At 37.1% G+C, this 21771-nt stretch overlaps 1 protein-coding gene across 3 annotated transcripts in view; it reads right to left on the bottom strand.

The window, feature by feature from the left end:
* Positions 1 to 21347, bottom strand: part of tox (thymocyte selection-associated high mobility group box) — a 250536-nt gene extending 229189 nt beyond the window's left edge. For all 3 annotated transcript variants that reach the window (XM_073041893.1, XM_073041897.1, XM_073041901.1), the window contains exon 1: positions 20771 to 21347. In XM_073041893.1, coding sequence (XP_072897994.1) covers positions 20771 to 20872 — 102 coding nt within the window. In that variant the 5' untranslated portion in view covers positions 20873 to 21347. The remainder of the gene's footprint in view (positions 1 to 20770) is intronic.
* Between the last annotated feature and the right edge of the window lie 424 nt (positions 21348 to 21771).

Raw genomic sequence — 21771 nt, 5'->3', positions numbered from 1 at the left:
GGTTCTTTGAAACACTAGCTATTACAGATAAATGTTGTAATAGGCAGGTAAGAAAGGTGCTGGATAGTTTCAAAAGATGACACCTGAAAGAGTTACTTCATGATAAGTGAGAAGAAACAAACAGGTAGAACCAAAAGGAGAGAGCAGTGAAGAATCAACGACATCAAGAAGTACAAAATGAATTTGTCAATTATCCTTAAGAGAAGCTGTTGAGAAATACCAACAGATACTTGTGCAATTAAGTGACATTCTTGGAAAAGGACCAAAGGAGATGAAGAGACAAGCAAAAGATATATCATGCAGCCCGCAAAGGAACAGTGGAAAGCATTTTAGGAGACTAAGTAAAAGAGCAATAATAAAGACTACTGAAGAGGCAAGGAGAGAAATAGAGTAACTTCCTTGAAAATATGGAAAGGGGCTGAAAGAGACCATCAGAACATTATAAGCAATCTGGCAAAAGGACTGAACAGCAAAATAGCTATCAAAAACACTGATCAAATTCAGTTTACTAGTGTTAATATGTACTTTGGTAAGCACGATAATTTTTATGGGTTCCCTGTTAATGAAAGAAATAGACAAGAAACTACATCTTAATTAATCTCAAGCTGATAGAATGGCATACAGTTTGAGCTACTGCAGTTATAACAGATCTTAAAGTTTTCATGAGGTAGAGTTCCATAAGTCTCACAACCACATCCGTTGTTCAATGAACATTCACCTAAGCCAATCCTGCCAAACCTATAACTGAACCATCAACACATGTTTTTGTTGGCACACCAGAAGCTGCTATAAAAAGCAATCAAACCACTTTATATGTATTTGTAAGCCCTCCTCTAAATCCTCGCTTGTCTCTTATAGCTGTGCAAGCTTTTATTTTAAGATAATCACTGAATTTATTATGATATATTTTTGACCACAAGTGTGTCTGAAGGATTTCAAATACTCTTCTCTTAAATTAGATATGATAGAAAAAACTAACATTATTGGTTTTGCAGTTTAAGCTACAAAGTGAATAAAGCATGCTGTGTTTAATCTCAATTAGTGATTGCACAGTTGATATAACCAAGGAAATGAGAAAAAAAAACTATGTCCTACTCTCGATTAAGCATAGTTCAAATTTCTGATGAGTATCCAATGGCCTGTGTTACCATTGTGCCCCAGATCTGAGCTGAATTTTGTAGCCTCTTGTGGTTGAATATCCTGCTGATCCCCAGCATTCAATAGATTGACATAAGGTTGGGCAATTGCATAAAGTAGTGCACTCCAACAAGGATTCATTGAACTGTGTCCTTCGGGGAAGATGAATGGAGGGAAAAAAAACAATGAAAGTGAAGACAATGTGTTACAGTTAACAGAACTCCTAACAAGCAAAGGTTTGCATATTTAAACACCAGATTAAATGGGATGAAACATACTGGAGGCTTCAGTTAGAATTAGTATGAATTTTCTGCTTGATAATGTTCTCCAGATTTCTCTGACATTCAAAAAATAATCTGAAGCATTTTCAGACCATAGTATATGCTTCAATAGTAGCTACCACAGCCAAATAAACTAACACAGGTCAAAAGATCAAATTTGAAAATGAGATCACTAAATTTTCACAGCTTGATGGTTAAGTAATAAATAATGTGTTCCCATTCAGTCCCAACATTAAGTCTTTTATGTGGCCTGAAGGTACAATCTTTTGGCTGTGACTATTAAATGTAACCACAGTAACGGATACATTATTTCTTGGATTAGTGAACCACTGAAAATATTAAAGTAATAGACTAAATGGGGGTTTAGCATTGTCTGTTGATTGGTTGAAATTTTAGAAGTTCCAATGTCCTTTCGATGGAGTAAATATTAGTTATCTTTAGAAAGTAGACTGTCTCCAAATGGTAAGACCTATTAAATAACCACAGCTATTTAGATGTAGGTAAACTACTGTCACCAAACCAACTCAAGTTTTAATACTATTTCACATCATTTATAATAGTAGAAATCACAGTTAATAGTGGTGTAAGAAGCACGTTTTAAAGGAAGTAAAGAAAAGTGAAATTTCAGCATCAATCATGACCTTTTCAAAATATCGCAATCACAAAGAAATAATACAAAAAGGTTCAAAAGTTAAACTACATTAAAGAAAACAATGTTCAATAATTACCGAACAATGAATTGATGAGAAAATTGAACAGTTTTAGAACGTGCAATCATGCAAAGCTTCAAAAAATTAATAACTTTTACATTTTGGATTATATAGCTCTAAGTTAATTTAATTACGTATTAACAATCCCTATCCTATACATTAAGTTTATAATACCTTATGTCTAATAAGGATTATCAGAGTCTCTATTTTGGAGATACTGGGTAACAACTTTCCAGTAATTTAATGCCATATATGTTCCAAATTACTACTAACTACTTATGTTAATGAGTTTAGAACTGGAACATAACACAGACATACGGTTCAGAAAATGAAACAAAACACTTTATTTCATTAAACATGCTTTACTTAAAGTAAGTGTTTTTGGAATATTAAATAAAAATGTGGAAAGTAACATCAAAGCAAAGTAACAACATACTCTCGTTTTCTAGTTAGTATGCTGGAAGTCATACGAACTGAAACTCCTGGACATTCTAGGTAAGTGATACTGTAAATAATTCCTACACTTCAGGCACCATTTCTCACCTGCTCAAAACTGCTGTCATCAATTCTTACAAGAGGATTCCCAGTCTTGAGTATGCTGCCCTTGTGACTGCTGTTTCCTATCTTCAACCTTCTTCCCTTTCCAAACCCTTTAAAATATTGTTTCTTTCAGATCCATGCACTTTTTTAAAACTCTTTACAGAATATTGTACATATTTGCATATACTGTATTTATTGGCAGACTGATTGTGGAGGCTTGATGATTCTCTATACAATAACTTCACAGTTCTAAACTTCTGGTGCAAAGATGAAGTTGTAAATTTACTCTTGTGTTTTTGCTTCAAAGAAATCCACCACCTCCGGAATATAGCAAAATTACAAAGTCATTCAGTGTTAACATACAGGAAAATCACCAAGGGTAACTCTGGAGGACTATATGAATGCATGCTGTTTTGAGTAGCCTTGCTATACAATTTCTTGGAGATTTTGATTTCAATAGATAATAAACAAGCCGGATCTAATTTAACTGTATCACAATAGATATTGATTCACAATAAAAGGGAGAGGGTCCATCTGCCAGATGAATGGAGAACATGATCTCATTTGAACTAACAAGACTGTACACTGTTTTTCCTTGTATGCCTGACCCACAGCAGATGGAATTAAGATGTTTCCAACTGGACAATTGCGTGAAATAAAGCCAAAACTAAACTTAACTCAATTGATATCAAACTACTATGGTTTGACCGTAAGAAAAAAAAGCCCAGAAATTGATGGAAAATATTATGGAGTTCACAGTATGTATAATCAGTGTGTTAAAATACCTGTCAATTTGTGATGAGAAAGAGATGTACCATGAATTGTTCATAGCCATAAACTGTTGGATAATTTGCACCACTCTGCCTTTGGCATTCAAAAAGGAGAACTCACTGATAGCAGTGTCAAGGATTTGCTTGATTTTGCTGCAAATGAAATAATCTCAATGGAGCCACTTAGAACTGCTATTTCAAGACATAAGGAACCTGTTAATGAGGTGTTTTATGATACTGACATAAACTTAATCTTAGAGCCGAGTAAAGGAACAATTAAAACTGAAGATTCTCACTGTAACAAGTAATAAATTGCTCCTAGAGTCCTTTTTCTTTACATTTCTGCCTTCCCTTTTTCTAATTTTTTAAGCCAATCTTTGGTCCACTCTAAAGTGTACTTAAATATCTACCTTGAAATTCCTCCTACACCCACATATCTATCACAATAATTTCAAAGTTGCTTTGCCCGTTCCTCTAGATGTACCCGTCTTCTCCAATCTCCAATAAATAGTTTTTATTAACAAATTATTAATTGCTTACAGATTTGGTGTATTTACATCTAGCAGCTCTGGCATGCCATACTGTATTCCTCAACAAAATCCTAATCTATTTGAAGTTCCATTTCCATCAGCACTACTTCCAATAAAACTTGCCCTTGACTCATTCAAACCTCTAACAGCAGCCTAATATTTGGCTCTGCATATGCAAAGATACAACAGCTTCTGTTAATTTGTTTAACCAAATCTTCTTTATCTTCCTTCTTTGACCTTATACTAAGCAATAACTCCAATGCCTTTCTTCCCACCTATGTACCAGGATGGTCACATATTATCTTCTACAGACTTCTAGGAGCACAAATTGGATTATGTGTAGCACAGATGGTTTAGCCACCCATCAGATGGACCACACAAAGTTCAGAAAAGCCTAACACTCCTCTGTCAATAGTCAAGGCTGACCCCAGTAGGCAGAGATAACCTTGGGTCCCCTTTTCCACAATAATTCTCCAATTTTCCATTTCCGTTCCCCTGTGAGTCAGAGAATAGGAATAGTACATCTGAACAGATATAAGCACTCTGATACAGGAAAACACATTCATCACACCCATTCATTTTCAAATATCACTTCAAATCATTTGTGACCATTTTCTAGCAACTTTTTTCCTAAGTTGGAAGTGTAGTAAATGAGTGTCCACAGACAACATGACCACATCAGATCAATTAATTCTTGCTATTCAGTTCTGATACTGGGAAGTCATAGTTCTAATAAACCCAGTATTTTCAACCACCCCTAAAAACAAAGTTCTCTGCAGATCTGAATCTTGAGAAGTTGCTGAGCTGATTCCACTTAACATTTGATGCTCACACTTCTAATGATAATGGTTTATCACCCAAGCATATAAATGTCCATGCATTTATGCAGCAGTTGTAGATCTCTTCTTTTTAATCTTAGAAAAACTGCTTAACAGATCTATTTGCTCAACTTTAGCCACATCCAACAAAAAGCTGTCGCTATATGAAATTACATTTCATTGCCAAATAATCTACATTGAAGATTCTATGATTGTTGCCTGAAATACATCATATATTCAAATTTTCTTGTTCTAAATGTAGATCTTGATTCATTTAATAAAAATACCTATATGCCTTATCCTATGGAAAGCTCTGTAAAGTTTTGCTTCTGAAGTTGTCCTGAGACTAAAGTTTTCAAAATTCAAAGTGACTCAGTTATAAGGCCTGATGTGAGAACTGTAAGATTGTGCACTAGACATGAAAGAAGACAAGGGTTCATGTTCCAGTTCCATTTGTCATGCTATGAACTAATTCCTAGGAAGGTAGTACTGGAGTCTCAGGACCCACACCACTAAACTCAGGACCAGTTATTACCCCTCAACCATCAGGCTCTTGAAACAGAGGGGAAAACTTCACCCACCCCATCTCTGAATTGTTCCCACAACCTATGGACTCACTTTCAAGGTCTCTTCATTTCATATTCTCCATATTTTTTCTTATTTATTATTATTATGATTTCTTTTTATCTTTCATTTTGTATTTGCACAGTTTATTGTCTTTTGCAAATTGGCTGTTTGCCCTTCCTACTGGGTGCAGTCCTTTATTGATTCAATTGTGTTTCTTGTACTTACTGTGAATACCCACAAAGATGAATCTCAGGGTTGTATATGGTGACATATATGCACTTTGATAATAAATTTACATTGAACTTTTGAATCTTGGATCTTAAATCATCAGCTGCATCATCAGCTTGGATGTCATGTTTGGATAAGAACACGAAGGGAATTTCACCTCCAGGATGAACTAAATCTCCTGAATGCACCTGTGGTCCATCAGCTTCTTAGTCAGAGACAAAACCTCAGAGTGACCATGCAAATATAATGAAAATTCCTTACTAATACCATCAATCAGACAAACTCTTTATTGGCGATGTTAACCTCAGACATTTTGAGCCAGCATAGAATATTTTACCATGTCATTGATGTTAAATGAAAAGAAAGATAATCATACATATTTTACACTCAATGGCAAAGAGACAGCTACATTTGAAAATTGGCCACAAAGCTTTAATAAGCGTTGTGGCATTGATTTCCTTTATTACAATGTGACTTTCAGCATGACATCAAATATTCAGTGGCAAACAGAAAGAGTAAAGTGATCAAGCAGCTTGAACTGGCAAACAGAGTAAAGAGTTCTCACAGAGAACAAAACAGGAAGTAAGCAAGTAAGAGGCTCATAATAAACATTTACTCATTTTATAAATTACAAAATAATAATTGTGACCTACATATGGGATTAAGCTGAAAGTTAAGATATCATGTGCAGATGTAAGAAATGAAGCAAGAATAAACTGGGATTACTTGAAAGGTATTTGCAATTTATATGTGGAATAGATAGAATTGCACATCATGTTGATTTGAGCAGTTTTCTGGGGTCAAGAAGAATGTTTTAACAATAACTATAACTTAGCATGCCATTAGAAATTCACTCATGTTGTCACGTTTAACATTTTCAATGAGAATAGCTGTAAAAACTTGTCAAAGTTCCTGTCAAGAGAGCTGGTCATTGTTTTCAGGAAGCAGGGCATTGCACACACCCCTTTCTGGTATCAGCAGTGCTGAGGCTGTGATGGCGGATAGCTTCAAGTTCCTAGGAATAACATTACCAATTGCCTGTCATTGTTCAACCACACAGAGCATGACCAAGAAAGCACTGACTGCAGTGCCTCTACATCTTCAGAAGGCTAAAGAGATTTGGCATTGACCCAAACAAATTGTTATTGAGAAAGTGTTTTGATGCATCCTACCTGCATGTATTACGAATTTATATGGCATCTACTCTGCCTGAAACCATAGGAAACTGCAGAGAATTGAGGACGTAGCTCAGCACATCACAAAAACCGGTCTTTCCTCCATGGATTCTTGTCTACACTTCCCAATTTGTTGGTAAAATGACCAACACCAACTTCTCCCACCCCAAATATTCTCACTTTTTTCCCTTCCTTTTGGGATGAAGATACAAAAGCCTGAAAGCATGTACCACCATAATTGAGGACAGCTTCAATTCCACCGTATGATAAGATTGACTGTTGACCTCACCATCTACTTAGTCATGGCCTTGAACCTATTGTCTTCTTGCACTGCACTTTCTCTGTAACTGTAACATTATATTCTGTATTCTGTTATTGCGTTCTCTTATACTATCCTGATGTACTGACATGCTGAAATAATATGTAAGGATACCATGCAAAACAAACTTCACTACTCTACCTCGATACAAGTGACAATAATAAAAACTTTATGTCAATTCACCAATCAGTGATTCTATACTCTTTACATTTACAAAGGGTGTACAACTTGCCCTCAAAGGAGGAGACTATCACTGACAGCAAATTTTACATTCTACCTACAGAAGTTACTGTCTGTACAGAATTGTAGTGGCATTCAGGTCTGATAGTTTTGCTATCAATACAACTACAAAATCAGGGCCATTGTATAACTTTGGAACTGATTTACTAAGTGCTTTGTTCTTTATCTTATTTTCCACTTCTATAAACCTAATTGCTTTGTCCATCCTTAGCATTAATTAGGAGACATTTGATCACATGTTAACTTAAAATACAGTTATTTGAAGTGGGATTTAAATATAACACCCTTACAATGTCTTGCAACGAGCCAATTTATTACCAGGCTTGGAATAATAATAGCATCAAATTTAAATTTTGCATCACATTTACTAATCTGGGAAAACAAACTACCTTCTATTCTGAAACTGTCCACTACCATAATAGGTTTTTTGCAACTAAATGCTTTGTCAAGTCCTAGGTTTGTGATATCACTGAATGAAAACTAAATATAACTCAGTGAAGCACCATTGCCAGTGTCAGAAATACATTCATGGCTATGAATCAGTGATAAAGAGACTTCACTAAGTAGCATTATTGAGAGCATAAAACATTCTAAACACTAATTGCACTAAAAACAAGTAATTTCTTCAAAACTCTGAATGAAATCTATTTAAAAACTGAAATTTGCTTTTACATTGCTTTCTGCAATTTTCAACTTCAGCTAAGATTTTTATATTAAGGTAAATGTCAAAGAGCATGATAAATATCAAACGGTATCAAAGAATATTGAGCTAATTTGATGTATGCTCTTAACGTACAAGATTTGAAATTCTCGGGGTACTATTTTTACCTGCCTTCTATACAACCCTGACAGGCAGGTAAAATAGTGACAAATTTTCCTTCAGTCCTGATTCCATCCACGGAAACCTTAAAGTCCTTTCTGATACGTTTACTTTACCATTTTCACATTGATTGAGTACGGAAACAGCTGTGACTTCTTCAGGAGGCTGGATTAGCTGAAGAAAAATAATCTCCCCGCATTAAATGATTTATTTCCCTTGTGGGCCAAGTTCCTCCACATGTCACAAGAGAAATGAAGGCATAACTATAAAATAGTGAAGGACCAACTCAACCCAATTTTTATGGTCAGGCAACTTCTCCCCCATCCCTGTTGGGTCAGGATATCAACAGATGATAAGTCATCAAGGCAGATATGTTTACTCAGACCCATGTTGCTACTTCCTGGAGGGACTGACCCCTTCCAAGTAAACATTCCCATCAGGAATTAATATTACTGTCAATATGTGAAAATTGTATTATCTGAAGACCAAAGTTGTACAGAAAGGTTAGAATTTTCATATATTTTTTCCACACCCAAGCCTGACTCCATAAACACCATTAAATGTACAGGATGTATGAATGTTTTTAGGAAATACCAATATAATCAACTGATTGCCTGTTCTGATAGTGGAAATAAAATATTATCTATATTTGTACATCTTTTCAGGAAATGCCAATATAATCAACTGATTGCTTATTCTGATAGTGGAAATAAAATACTGTCTTAATGAAATGATTCTGGTTTAGTCATGACCTCCCTTTGCACTGCCCTTAAGGCAGTGAAGACCCACTTACCGACCCTTACCAATCTTTATCAATGTACCTCAGAAGGCTTCCTACCTGGAAGCATAATGGATTGATATGGCAATTGCTCCGGCTGTGACTGCTAAAAACTGCAGAGCTGTTGATACAGCTAGAAGGGGCCATGAGAAGGCTTTAGCAAGCAAGATTAAGGAAAACCCCAAGGCATTCTACAAGTATGTGAAGAGCAAGAGGTGAGCCATGTGAGAATAGGACGAATTAGGTGCGATTGTGGAAACATGTGCATGGAGTTGGAGGAGGTACTTAATGAATACTTTGCTTCAGTACTCACCAGGGAAAAGGACCTTGGCAATTGTGGGGATGACTTACGGCAGATTGAAATGCTTGAGCATAGGAGACATTAAGAAAGAGGATGTGCTGGAGCTTTTGAAAAGCATTAAGTTAGATAACTCGCTGGGACTGGATGAGATATACCCCAGGCTACTGTGGGAAGTGAGGGATGAGACTGCTGAGCCTCTGGCAATGATCTTTGTATCATCAATAGGGACAAGAGAAGTACCAGCAGCTTGGACGGTTGCAAATGATGTTCCCTTGTTCAAGAAAGGGAGTAGAGATAACCCAGGAAATTATAGACCAGTGAGTCTTACTTCAGTGGTGGGCACGTTGTTGGAGAAGATCCTGAGAGACAGGATTTATGAGCATTTGAAGAGACATAATCTGATTAGGGATAGTCAGCATGGCTTTGTCAAGGGCAGGTCGTGCCTTATGAGCCTGATTGAATTCTTTGAGGAAGTAACAAAGCAAATTGATGAGGGCAGAGTAGTGGATGTACTGTATATGTATTTCAGTAAGGCATTTGATATGACTTCCCATGCAAGACTCATTCAGAAAATAAGGAGGCATGGGATCCAAGGAGACCTTGCTTTGTGGGTCCAGAAGTGGCTTGCCCACAGAAGGCAAAGGGTGGTTGTAGATGGGTCATATTCTGCATGGAGGTCGGTGAATGGTGGTGTTCCGCAGGGCTCTGTTCTGCGACCCCTCTTGTTTGTGATTTTTATAAATGACCTGGATGGATGAAGTAGTAGAAGGGTGAGTTACTAAGTTTGCTGATGACATAAAGGTTGGGGGTGTTATGGATAGTCTGGAGGGTTGTCATAGGTTACAGCGGGACACTGCTAGGATGGAAAACTGGGCTGAGAAGTGGCAGATAGAGTTCAACGCAGGAAAATGTGAAGTGGTTCATTTTGGTAGGGTTAAATTTGAGGACGGAATATAGCATTAATGGTAAGAATCTCGGCATTGTGAAGGATTGGAGGAATCTTGGGGTCCATGTCCATTGCACACTCAAAGCTGCTGTGCAGGTTGACAGTATAGTTAAGATGGCATATGGTGTGTTGGAATTCATTAACCATGGAATTGAGCTCAAGAGCCATGAGGTAATGTTATGGCTATATAGGACCCTGGTCAGACACCACTTGGAGTACTGTGTTCAGTTCTGGTCACCTCACTACAGGAAGGATGTGGATACTATAGAAAGTGTGCAGAGGAGATTTATGGTGCCTCCATTGGAGGGTGTGCCTTATGGGAGTAGATTGAGTCATCTTGGCCTTTTCTCCTTGGAGCGATGGAGGATGAGAGGTGACCTGATAGAGGCGTATAAGATGTTGAGAGGCATTGATAGTGTAAATAACAAAAGGCTTTTTCCCAGAGTTGAAATTGCTAACATGAGGGACATAGTTTTAAGGTACTTGGAGTTGGTACAGAGGAGATGTCAGGGGTAAGCTTTTCACAGAGAGTGGTGGGTACATGGAATGCACTGCCGGCAATGGTGGTGGAGGTCACCCTGCAAAAACTCATTTCCAGGAGGTAGCGCCATCAATTTGCGGGAGACTCCCGGGAGAGCTGGGATGTCTGCAACAGAGTGGCTCCTTAGCAGCTAGCCAGCTACTTTAAATAACGTTAGCTATGCTAATGAACAAATGACGCCTGTTAAGCTCACCTCTCCCTCTCCCGCTCTCCCAAAAATCAATTTCCGGGATATTGTATATCATTTGTGGGTGTCAGGGAGCCACTATCAATTTGTGGGAGACTCCCGGAACTTCCGGGAGAGGTGGGATGTCCGCAATAGGGTCTTTTAAGAGACTCTTAGGAAGGTACATGGAGCTTACAAAACTAGAGGGCTATGCAGTAGGGTAATTCTAGGCAGTTTCTAGAATAGGTTACATGGTTGGCACAACATTGTGGGCTGAAGGGCCTGTAATGTGCTGTAGGCTTTTTTATGTTCAGCTCAGCACATCATGGAAACCAGCCTGCCCTCTATGGACTTGTCTATACTTCTTACTGCCTCAGTAAAGCTGCCATCATAATTGAAGACCCTGCCCAACCCAGACATTTTCTCTTCTCCCCTCTTCCATTGGGCAGAACATGCAAAAACCTGAAAACACGGACCACCCAGCTCAAGGACAGCTTCTACCTTGCTGTAATAAGACTATTAAATTGGTCCCTAGTACAATGTGATGGACTCTTTTCTTCATAATCTACTACATAATGATCTTGTACTTTACTGTTTAGCTGCACTGCACTTTACCTGTGGCTGTTATACTTTATTCTGCATTGTTATTGTTTTACCGTATTCTACCTCAATGCATCGTGTAATGATTTGATCTCTATGAACAGTATGTAAGACAAGCTTTCACTTTGCCTCCATTCACGTGACAGTAACAAACTAATGCTAATAACCAGTGAGATCGGATACAACATCCTTCAACATATATTTCTCTTTCTGTTTGGTATTGTCAATGAGTCACATTATCCATTGAGTTACAAGGGAGGGATAAAGTTAATGCTGCATTGAGATTCAATATTCCTTTCAGTAACAGGGTTAGAATTGGGAGATAATATGGATGTAAGATTAGAATATGTCTGAAAAATAGATTTAGGATAAGGGTCAGTTTTAGTATTGCTGTATTATGTCAAGACATGCCTTGTAGATGTACAGTGAACAATTTAAAATCCACTATCTACTTTCTTTAAAAATAACACATATTCATTTTAAAATGTTATCATCTATAGCCCTGAGTTCTGAAAGGCTATTTTCAATAACTCAATCATGAGTGATGAAATGCTTTGAGAGGTTGGTCATGACTAGACTGAACTCCTGCCTCAGCAAGGGCCTGGACCCACTGCAATTTGCCTATCGCCACAAATAGGTCAATGGCAGAAGCAATCTCAATGGATCTCCACACGGCTTTAGACCACCTAGACAGCACAAACACTTGCGTCAAGATGCTGTTTATTGCTGACTATAGCTCAGCATTTAATTTCAACATTCCCACAATCCTGATTGAGGATTTGCAGCACCTGGGCCTCTGTACCTCCCTCTGCAATTGGATCCTCGACTTCCTAACTGGAAGACCACAATTTGTGCAGATTGGTGATAACATACCCTCCTCGCTGATGATCAACACTGGTGCACCTCAGGGGTATGTGATTAGCCCACTGCTCTACTCTCTATATACCCATGACTGTGTGGCTATGCAAAGCTCAAATACCATCTGTAAATTTGCTGACGATACAACCATTGTTGGTAGAACCTCAGGTGATGACGAGAGGGTGTACAAGAGTGAGATATGCCAACTAGGGAAGTGGCGCCGCAGCAACAACCTGGCACTCAACATCAGTGAGATGAAAGAGCTGATTGTGGACTTCAGGAACGGCAAGACGAAAGAACAAATACCGATCCTCATAGTGATCAGAATCAGAAGTGGAGGGAGTGAGCAGTTTCAAGTTCCTGGGTGTCAAGATCTCTGAGAATTTAACCTGGTCCCAACATATCAATATAGTTATAAAGAAGGTAAGACAGCGGCTATACTTTATGAGGAATTTGAAGAGATTTGGTGTGTCAACAAATACACTCAAAAACTTCTATATTTGTACCGTGGAGAGCATTCTGACAGGCTGCATCACTATCTGGTATGGAGGGGCTTCTGCACAGGACCAAAAGAAGCTGCAGAGGATTGTAAATTTAGTCAGCTTCATCTTGGGTACTAGCCTACAAAGTACCCAGGACATCTTCAGGGAGCAGTGTCTCAAAAAGGCAGCGTCCATTATTAAGGACCTCCAGCACCCAGGGCATGCCCTTTTCTCACTGATACCATCAGGTAGGAGGTACAGAAGCTGAAGACACACACTCAATGATTCAGGAACAGCTTCTTCCCCTCTGTCATCCAATTCCTAAATGGACATTGAATCTGTGGACACTACCTCACTTTTTTAATATACTGTTTTTCTGTTTTTGCACTTTTAAAAAAATCTATTCAATATACGTAATTGATTTACTTGTTTATTTATCACCATTATTATTATTTTATTTATTTTTTTCTCTCTCTGCTAGATTATGTATTGCATTGAACTGCTGCTGCTAAGTTAACAAATTTCATGTCACATGCCATTGGTAATAAACCTGATTCTGATTCACTGTGTAGTCAGAACTTACCTAACCCATATTTCAAAGCTTTCACTTATAGTGTAGTCTGCAATCCAACAATGAAACTAAACAATATGGTTTAATTTCAATGCAGCAGCAAAATGAATATTCACCAAAACTGTTAAATACCTGTAGAAAATTAAAAAGTTTTGCAAAATACCTGGCCATAGATCAGAAAGAGTCTGCAACAGATTACAAACACAGGAGATTCTGCAGATGCTGGGAAATCTTAAGCAACACACACAAGATGCTGGAGGAACTCAGCAAGTCGGGCTACTTCTTATCCTGGCTTCTGCCCGCTTCCTTTCCAGTCCTGATGATGGGTCTTGACCCAAACTGTTAACTGTTTGTTTCTTTCCATAAATGCCACCTGACTTGTTGAGCTCCACCAGCATTTTGTGTGTGTTGTACCAGAATGTTTGCCTGAATCAACAGCAGCAAATCATTCAAGTAATGCAGATGCTATCACCAAGTATAAATGCAAAGCAAATGACGGCAACATATTCAAGACTATATGCTCCTTATCTTGATTGGCTGAATACCAACTTATTTTTTTAATTTAACAAATACTGAGATACAGTTAATATTTAACTTATTTGCAGCATTGTTATATACAGATGTGTAGATATGGACCTCACCAGTAACAAAGTTCAGTGAGTGTTGGCAATGCTGGATTACATATATGATATGCAATTAAAATGCCCTTCCAGATGTCAATCAAGAGAAAAGCAGTTCTTACAGCTCCCAATGAACCATATACACTAACCACTCAACAGGAACTTAAATAGCAACAGACTTTGTTACCAGCAATGAAAAACTTATCCTGATAAGCCTTATTAGCAAAATATTTCTTTTTAAATGCCATTATGTTAGAAATATTTTAAATATTGAAATTTTATAATAATATATTGTCAGTTCTGTTTAATTTTCCTTATTCTGAACAAACGCTGGAACGAGTTTATTGTAATTCAATATTGTATTTTAGATCAGAAATGTAAGTTGTAAAAAGATAAAAGTCTTTAAAAATACTAAAATCATGAAAATTTTATCAATATTTGTCAGGATTTATTTACAAATATTACGCAATTCATGCTTTTTCTTTGCAATGAGAACTCTATAATCTGCTATGTATTGTCATTCTATCGTTATTTTCCACTCTGATTGCAACATATCCTGACTCTTAATTCTTGATAGAGGTGAATACTAAAGAACACTTGCCATATTTAGCAAAATATTTCTGTGTAATTCTGCCTAGATGACAAAACTAAAATAGGAGAATTAACTCCAAACTGGGCCAATGTTCACACAGTGCATTTATTTTGGTTGAAATAGCTGAAGTGTCACAATACACTTCTTTTGTGACTTTCAGAAAATCATTAATAAGATGGACTAGGTGGTTCATAGCAAGTGGCTGATTTTACCTTTAGGCACTTAAAGTTCTCATTCTCCACTAAACAGTAAAGATTCATACTTTTCACAAATACTGGCTATTTTATAGGTACTTAAGTAACCAATTTAAAAGGCTTCATATATCCATGTGGAAGGTATAGATGCTCTTCCACTATATGGTGCCACTATATATGGTTATGTATGACTTGACTTAATTTGGAAGAAGTCTGAGATAATTCTCGTCTTTCTTCAGAGAGAAGTAATCTGTCAGCCATTCCACTTTATTTGTTATCAAAGGCATTTCATTCTTTTTTTTGAATAGAAACTAAAAGCATTCTAGCAAGCAATCAAATGATAATAGCTCTACTTATATTAATTTCCTCTGTTGGGGACAGCACACTGGTAAAGAATAGAACATACATTTATCTCATTGGCAGTCAAACAACTGTTACAAAAGGATCAATGATCTTAAACAAGTCACCAGCATTCTTAAGAAACAACTGTTTATCCATGATAGCAATTTATGAGGCATAGCTTCATTATTTTCTTCATGTTATACTGAAATTACTAAGCTCCCAAAGAGATCTTTGTATTACTTCTAGTAGTCTCTGATACTGACCTCTCATCAAAGTAACAGAAAGCAAAGTATTGCAGTTTGTCTGAACAAGACAGAACTTATCTTTAATGGGTCACAGTAAAAATGCAACTATTATTACCTGAAGCACCCTCTATGTTATTTTCATCTCTGTTTCTGCCAATGTCTTATGCATCAATCCATGAAATTTCTCCTGTAAACCTTATGAGAAGATCCTAAATCTTGCAACTTTAGTGTGGTATTTTCACCAGTGTAGTTCCTTGGTCTTCAATTCTAGTAGAAATGCTGTTCAATGGCAGCTGAGTATCTTTACGGTGAAATTAAAAAGAGCCTGAGTTTACTATATAATTTTCAAATGTTCAGCTTCTGCATCAGAGTTGCTCTGAACCAAGAAAACCTTCACAGGTGCATATTTCAGATACTGATCCTCAATGGAGCCCAAAACATCAACACAAGCAGTATGTCATGAACTCCGCCAGGAGCACAAAGAAATTTCCCTCCTAAATCAAAAAGTTAGTTTATAATTGTCATTATCCAAAAATTACGTACTGTTTACAGAAATAAAATCTTTAAATGTTGCGTTAAAGTTTATTTCTCAGTACATGTTTTCGAACAATGCAACCTGCAAGCTTTTTGTAAGACAACAAAAACTTCTGCTGTTGGAGTTCATATTTTACCGTGTTTTATATTGGAAATAGCTGTATGACCAGTTATGTCATGCTCCACAGTGAGACACACACACACACACACACACAAACACACACACACACACACACACACACACACACACACACACACACACACACACACACACACACACACACACACACACACACACACACACACACACACACACACACACACACTTCAGTGTCCCTGTATTTCTTAGAAAGTAGTTATTTAAAGGTACTTGTTGATCAGCTTATTTTGTTAAATAGTTGGGTCAGAAAATACACAAGTACAGCCATCATCCTTAATTAAGTACAAGTGACATGATCTTAAAAAATCTGTCTCCCTTCATATCATGTTTTCTAAATGAGGTGAGCACAGATGCATCTTACTGTAATAGTAGCGACAAGTACACACTAATGAGTGTCACATATGGAGCATGGCACTGCTGATCAAACTACTACTGCTACTACAACATGGACTGGAAAACATGAACTCCAACAGTGGACAATTCTGCTTTCTCGGCGAGAAGCCTGCAGGGTGCATTGTTCTGTTTGAAAACACATACTGAGAATTAAATTTTGATGTACTCAACTAAATTAAAATAACAGCAATCTTTATAAATATCATTGTCAATTGAACCCAGCAACATTTGCAGCTCGTGGATTCCTAAAATGTAGTTTATATATATATATTACAATTAAATACTGAATATTTTGAAATTCAGTGCTGCCATATGGTCAAAATGTTTCTGTTGTTGAGTTTTTTTGCAGATTGTTCCTAGTTTGCATTTTGCATTAGCAATTCTTTCTTTTGTCGGTTCCTTTGTCTGCGCAAAATTGGCTGCATTCCAGATTCAAAGTAGACCTATTCATTTGCTGACCATATAACCAGTGCCATTCTAGTTCACATCAGCCTGAGAGCTAAGCTCCACAGAGAATAAAAGGCTCGTTTCACCACTGACGAATGGTGTATATATTTTGCTCTGTTAAAAAAGGTAATACCATGTCTGAAGCTAACAATATAACTTATAATTTCGCATTCAGGAGCAGGCAGCTGCCAAAATACTCATCACCTAAAAACTTCAATAGCTGTCAAAGCAGCCCTCACACTAAAAACTATCATCATCATCCGAAGTGTGACCTATTAATTTAATAATGCATGTCAACTGTAGAAGATTCAGGAAATAGAGAACAGATTTGGATATTGCACCCCTTAAACGCAAATCATTGCATTTAGGAAATTTGACTGCAAAGCACACTACCTCTGAGGAACAAACAAAATGAACTTACTCTTGCATTGAGTTAGATTTCTACCACTGCCATTGAAAGAAAACTTGAGAGTGAACTTATCTGATTTAATCAACAGTTACATAATATTCACCTTACATCTAGTCTTCCCCAAGAAGTCACTGGGGATTTCTTTAAAAGTTTTAATAGAGTTCGGTTACTCTTGAACTTACAATGTTATGAAGACCATTGAAACAGAGTGGGCACATTGTCAAAGTTTGATCTTTATACATTTTTGATATATGACATGTTTGAGAACAACATTTCGATTATGAATTTCCAACCTGGCTCCACTGACCCCTTAGTTAATGGTAGGGGTCCATTGCATAAAAAAGGTTAGCGACTCTTGATTTGGATGAGCAACATTACTGAGAATGGGTTAACAATAAAATAAACTTACTGTGAGAATTTAAATATACATCTATAAACAGTAAGATGAAATTCATAAATGAAGCAATTCTTAAATAATACGAATACAATTTTATTGTATTAATTGTTTTAGCAAAATATTGCATTTTTGCAAATTTTAATGACTTGAAGATTCATAGCTTAATAAATTTTAAGATAATATTTTTGTTGGATTTCCTCCTTTTCAAGTTTTCAATAATTGCTGCTTCAGAAGTTGTTCTTGGCTTCTGTATGCTTGGAACTCAACAAAATGATGTCAGAAATACTTAGGTTTCTGGGGTGGTAATATGTTATTTAGAACTAGATTAGTTTGTTAAGTGTTCTGAGGGTCACTTTGGGCCTGACCTCTTCTGTGTGTATCAGTCAGGCAATGATGTATCATTAACGCATAGCAGCTGTATCCCAATTGATGCCATGAGCATAACAGCTTTTTATAGCCATCAAGGGAGTGTAGATTGGGTTCTTTTATTAACCACTAAATCTGATTTTTACATTATATGACCTGTAGTTTTCTAAGTAGTCAGTTTGTTCAGATGTTAATTTTTTTTAAAGTCAATACGTGCTGATACTATATTATTACTGAACCATCTTCTGTAGTTATTTGCCATATTTTGCAACAAGTTACAGGCTATTTAAAATACTAAAAATAAATGGCTTCTTACATGGTAAAGAGCGACCCTGAGCAATTCACAATAGCTACTAATGATATATGGTTGACTGGAGAAAACTGCAGCCTGCACCATTTACTCAGAAAGGTCAATTTTTGCTCAGAATACTCAAAAGCTCACAAAGAAAATGATAATTTCATGAAAATAAATTGAATAAATCACCAGTCCTATATGAAACAGTGATTAAATCTGATTACAATTTCCAGGAAAGATAATACATTGGCAAGTTAACAATTGTTTGCTCATAACCAGGAAGGCGATAAATTTTAAGAAGCGTAGTAAGTGAAAAATAATGGGCTATGTGTAACAGGTAACAGTTCTGTTGATCATCTTGATAAATACCACAGCACAACAATGAACTTAGCACTCAACACCTTCCCATTTTTCAGTAAATTATTTTGTGAAACAATTCATTAATTTATGAATTATATACTTTAGTAATTCAAGTGAAGGCTCAGATAATATTAAAGATAATTGTACAGAAAAGAAAGGATACTTGCAAATGAATTACAATGCTGTAATCCATTCCTGGGGTTCAGATAGCACCATAAACCCTGAGGCATTTTATAAATGTAATATTATACATTTAAGACTAGAAAGCAGTCTCAAATACTTAGAGTTGTCGCTTTCACTTCTTAAAACACTGGTACTTCTCACAAACAATAATAGTTCAGTGTCTTTTTCATCATAAAATTCAGTGTTAAATTCTAAGAATTTTACAAAAACAAAGTTTAATTTACTTGATGTGCATCATTTGCCAGATGTGGCCAAATGTTCTTTCAAAGCTGTAGGTAAATCAGTTATAATCTTTCAAAAGGCAAGAAAATAAGAGTTCTGAAAATATGTTTGTTGTATGCTGATATAAATGTACAGAAAATGCTTAAGCGCTTTTATCTCACCTTTTATTCAGTTACTTGTTTTGGCAGCATTCGTGCTACCAAAACCTAATGCTACACTTATCCTCGATTCACTAAATTTCCCATACAAAAATTTGTGAAAATTTAGTTTTCATTATTACAAAATATCCTGCTTAAAAATCTCTACCACTATTAGTATCACCAGAGATATTCAGAAAAGTACTCTATGTGCCGAAAATTAGCAAAGAAATTTAATTGGTAAGAATTTGTGAAATGAAACTTGATGGTATCAGATGTTAAAACTTGCAGTAAGCCACTTTATGACATTAATTGCATTTTAATGTATTCATTATTGCCCCATGGTCTAAAATTAAGTAGAAATTATTACAATCCACACATTGATATTCATAAGTTGATGTTCATATAACAGTAAACATCAATGTTTAAAAGAAATATCAGCTGCTTGTGTGTAGTTCTACTCTTTAGAACCGGAATAAATGGATTTGGTTTGTTCTGCTTCTGTTTGGCAATAGTCACAGACCATGCATATACCTAACTAGAGATATCTGTTCAAGTCCTACATTCAGCTCCTGAAAGACTATCCCATGTTGAATTGTACCCTGACCTAAATACAACATCGTAGCATTAAGTTTTGCCTGTTTACTCAAGAAATATCTCACACATTTGATATTAACAGCTTTGTTTGAATTGCTCTCCTCAGTAACCACGCTGATACGCTTAGAGCACTTTCCAACAGTAGATTTTATACAGCACCAAACTATCTTCAACTAATCCAACCTCCCATTACAAGCAAGTACGTTATCAACGCAAGTAAACTGACACCGTAATAGTTGATTCATTTTAATTGCACTCTGTCCGTCATCTAAAAAAAAACTCTGTCAACTGAATCCAAAGCACATTTGAAAGTACAACCACTTGCTATGATGTAGACACCAACATCGGGACAGATCACTAGTCGGAAACATTTAGTCTACTCTTACAGTAGGTGCAAAGACTACATGTAGAAAAATAATTACTGAGAAAGCTGTACTCCCTGCCTAGCGATTTTTAAAAAATATAAGAAAACTATGTCTGTGTTCTAACAGTGCAAAGACATGCGAATTATCGAACCTATTCAGTCACAGTTTCTGAGACAATGAAAGGAAATGAGTCGGAACTAGTTTATTCAGATCAGAGCAGTTTTACTACCATGCCACTCAGTACTGTAAACATCCTACGATTTAAAAACTGTGGGGTGGCTGCAAAAAGCGAGGGAACTGTACATGGTTTCTCTCTAACATCCCGGCCTCAGCTTTCACTTGCATGCAATACAATGCGCTTCGAAACTCATCAGTACCACCTTATTGTCCCCAGCCAAAAGAGCCAAGTGCCTACATAACACCACTGCGTCTCAGCCTTGCATTAGGCGGACTGCAGGTTTTGCACAAACTCCAGAAACATTCAAACAGACACAAGAGTAACAATGCATTAAATAAAGAACCAAAGTCAGTCACCTTATTGCAATAGTATGGATCTAAGCAGGGTGAAGGTCCCAGGCAGGGAGTATCAGTAGAGATGTTAGCTGGAGCAGTCTGGAGATAAAACCTCACGTCCATTTCAAGGAAATTTGCAGTGTACACATCAAGCAGCTCCCCTTTTTTTTTCTGGTTTGTTCGTGAGCGCACAGAAAGAAAGAGTGAGAGTGAGAGGGAGGGAGAGAGAGAGAGACAGACAGGCAGACAGAGAGAGAAAGAGAAGAAGCAAGAGAGGGAGGAGAGGCACCTTCCCTGCCTCACATCCGTTTGTGGTCTGCAGTGAGAGAACTCTCCAAAATAAAGCTGAGCAGCAGCCCCGTAGTTTTCAGCTTCCAAAAGAAACCGCTTTGCGGTCCGGTGGTACTTGAAGGAAAATAATATATTTTTTAAAAAAAAATCAAGTCAGTAAAATAGCTTCTTTCCACGAGTTGGAGGAGGTGCCTGACTTTTCTCCCTCTCCCGCACCTTAGGGAAGGAGACTGTGTAGTTTTGGTCAGCCTTTAGCTGCTCCAGTGTGACACGGAGAGCAGAGCGCGAGCGGCGCCAGCCTGCACACAAAGGGAAAGGCTCGGGCCGCAGCAGCGCGCAGCGGCAGCCAGGGGGCGCACACACTGCCCCGGGCTGACAGAGCCACAGTCAGCACCGCTCACCGGCGCAAAGCCGCACGTTATCCCGCCTGACAAATGGTTTGTTTTGATGTTCATAAAATGAACCATTAAACAATATGCCATCACTGTCATTCCAGGCATTATTAAAATGTCTTACCGCATCCCCCCACCCTAAGCCTCAGACAAAAATAAACTAATTCATTATTCTTTGCCGTAACAGGATTCTACACTCTCATATTCTGTGGCAAGCTTAGCAGCAAGTAGTTGGCGATGGAAACGTTACTGATTCTCAATTAGTTATTCTTTCGCAAGTTTACTGATTCCTTGTGATCGCATAAGTAATAATAATTACTTGTCCCTTAATTTACCCAG

The sequence above is a fragment of the Hemitrygon akajei genome, chromosome 1 (genome assembly GCF_048418815.1).
Source record: "Hemitrygon akajei chromosome 1, sHemAka1.3, whole genome shotgun sequence".
In the NCBI taxonomy this organism is placed as follows: Eukaryota; Metazoa; Chordata; class Chondrichthyes; order Myliobatiformes; family Dasyatidae; genus Hemitrygon; species Hemitrygon akajei.
The sequence above is the reverse complement of the archived record's forward strand: the minus strand, read 5'-3'. Positions and strand labels throughout refer to the sequence as shown.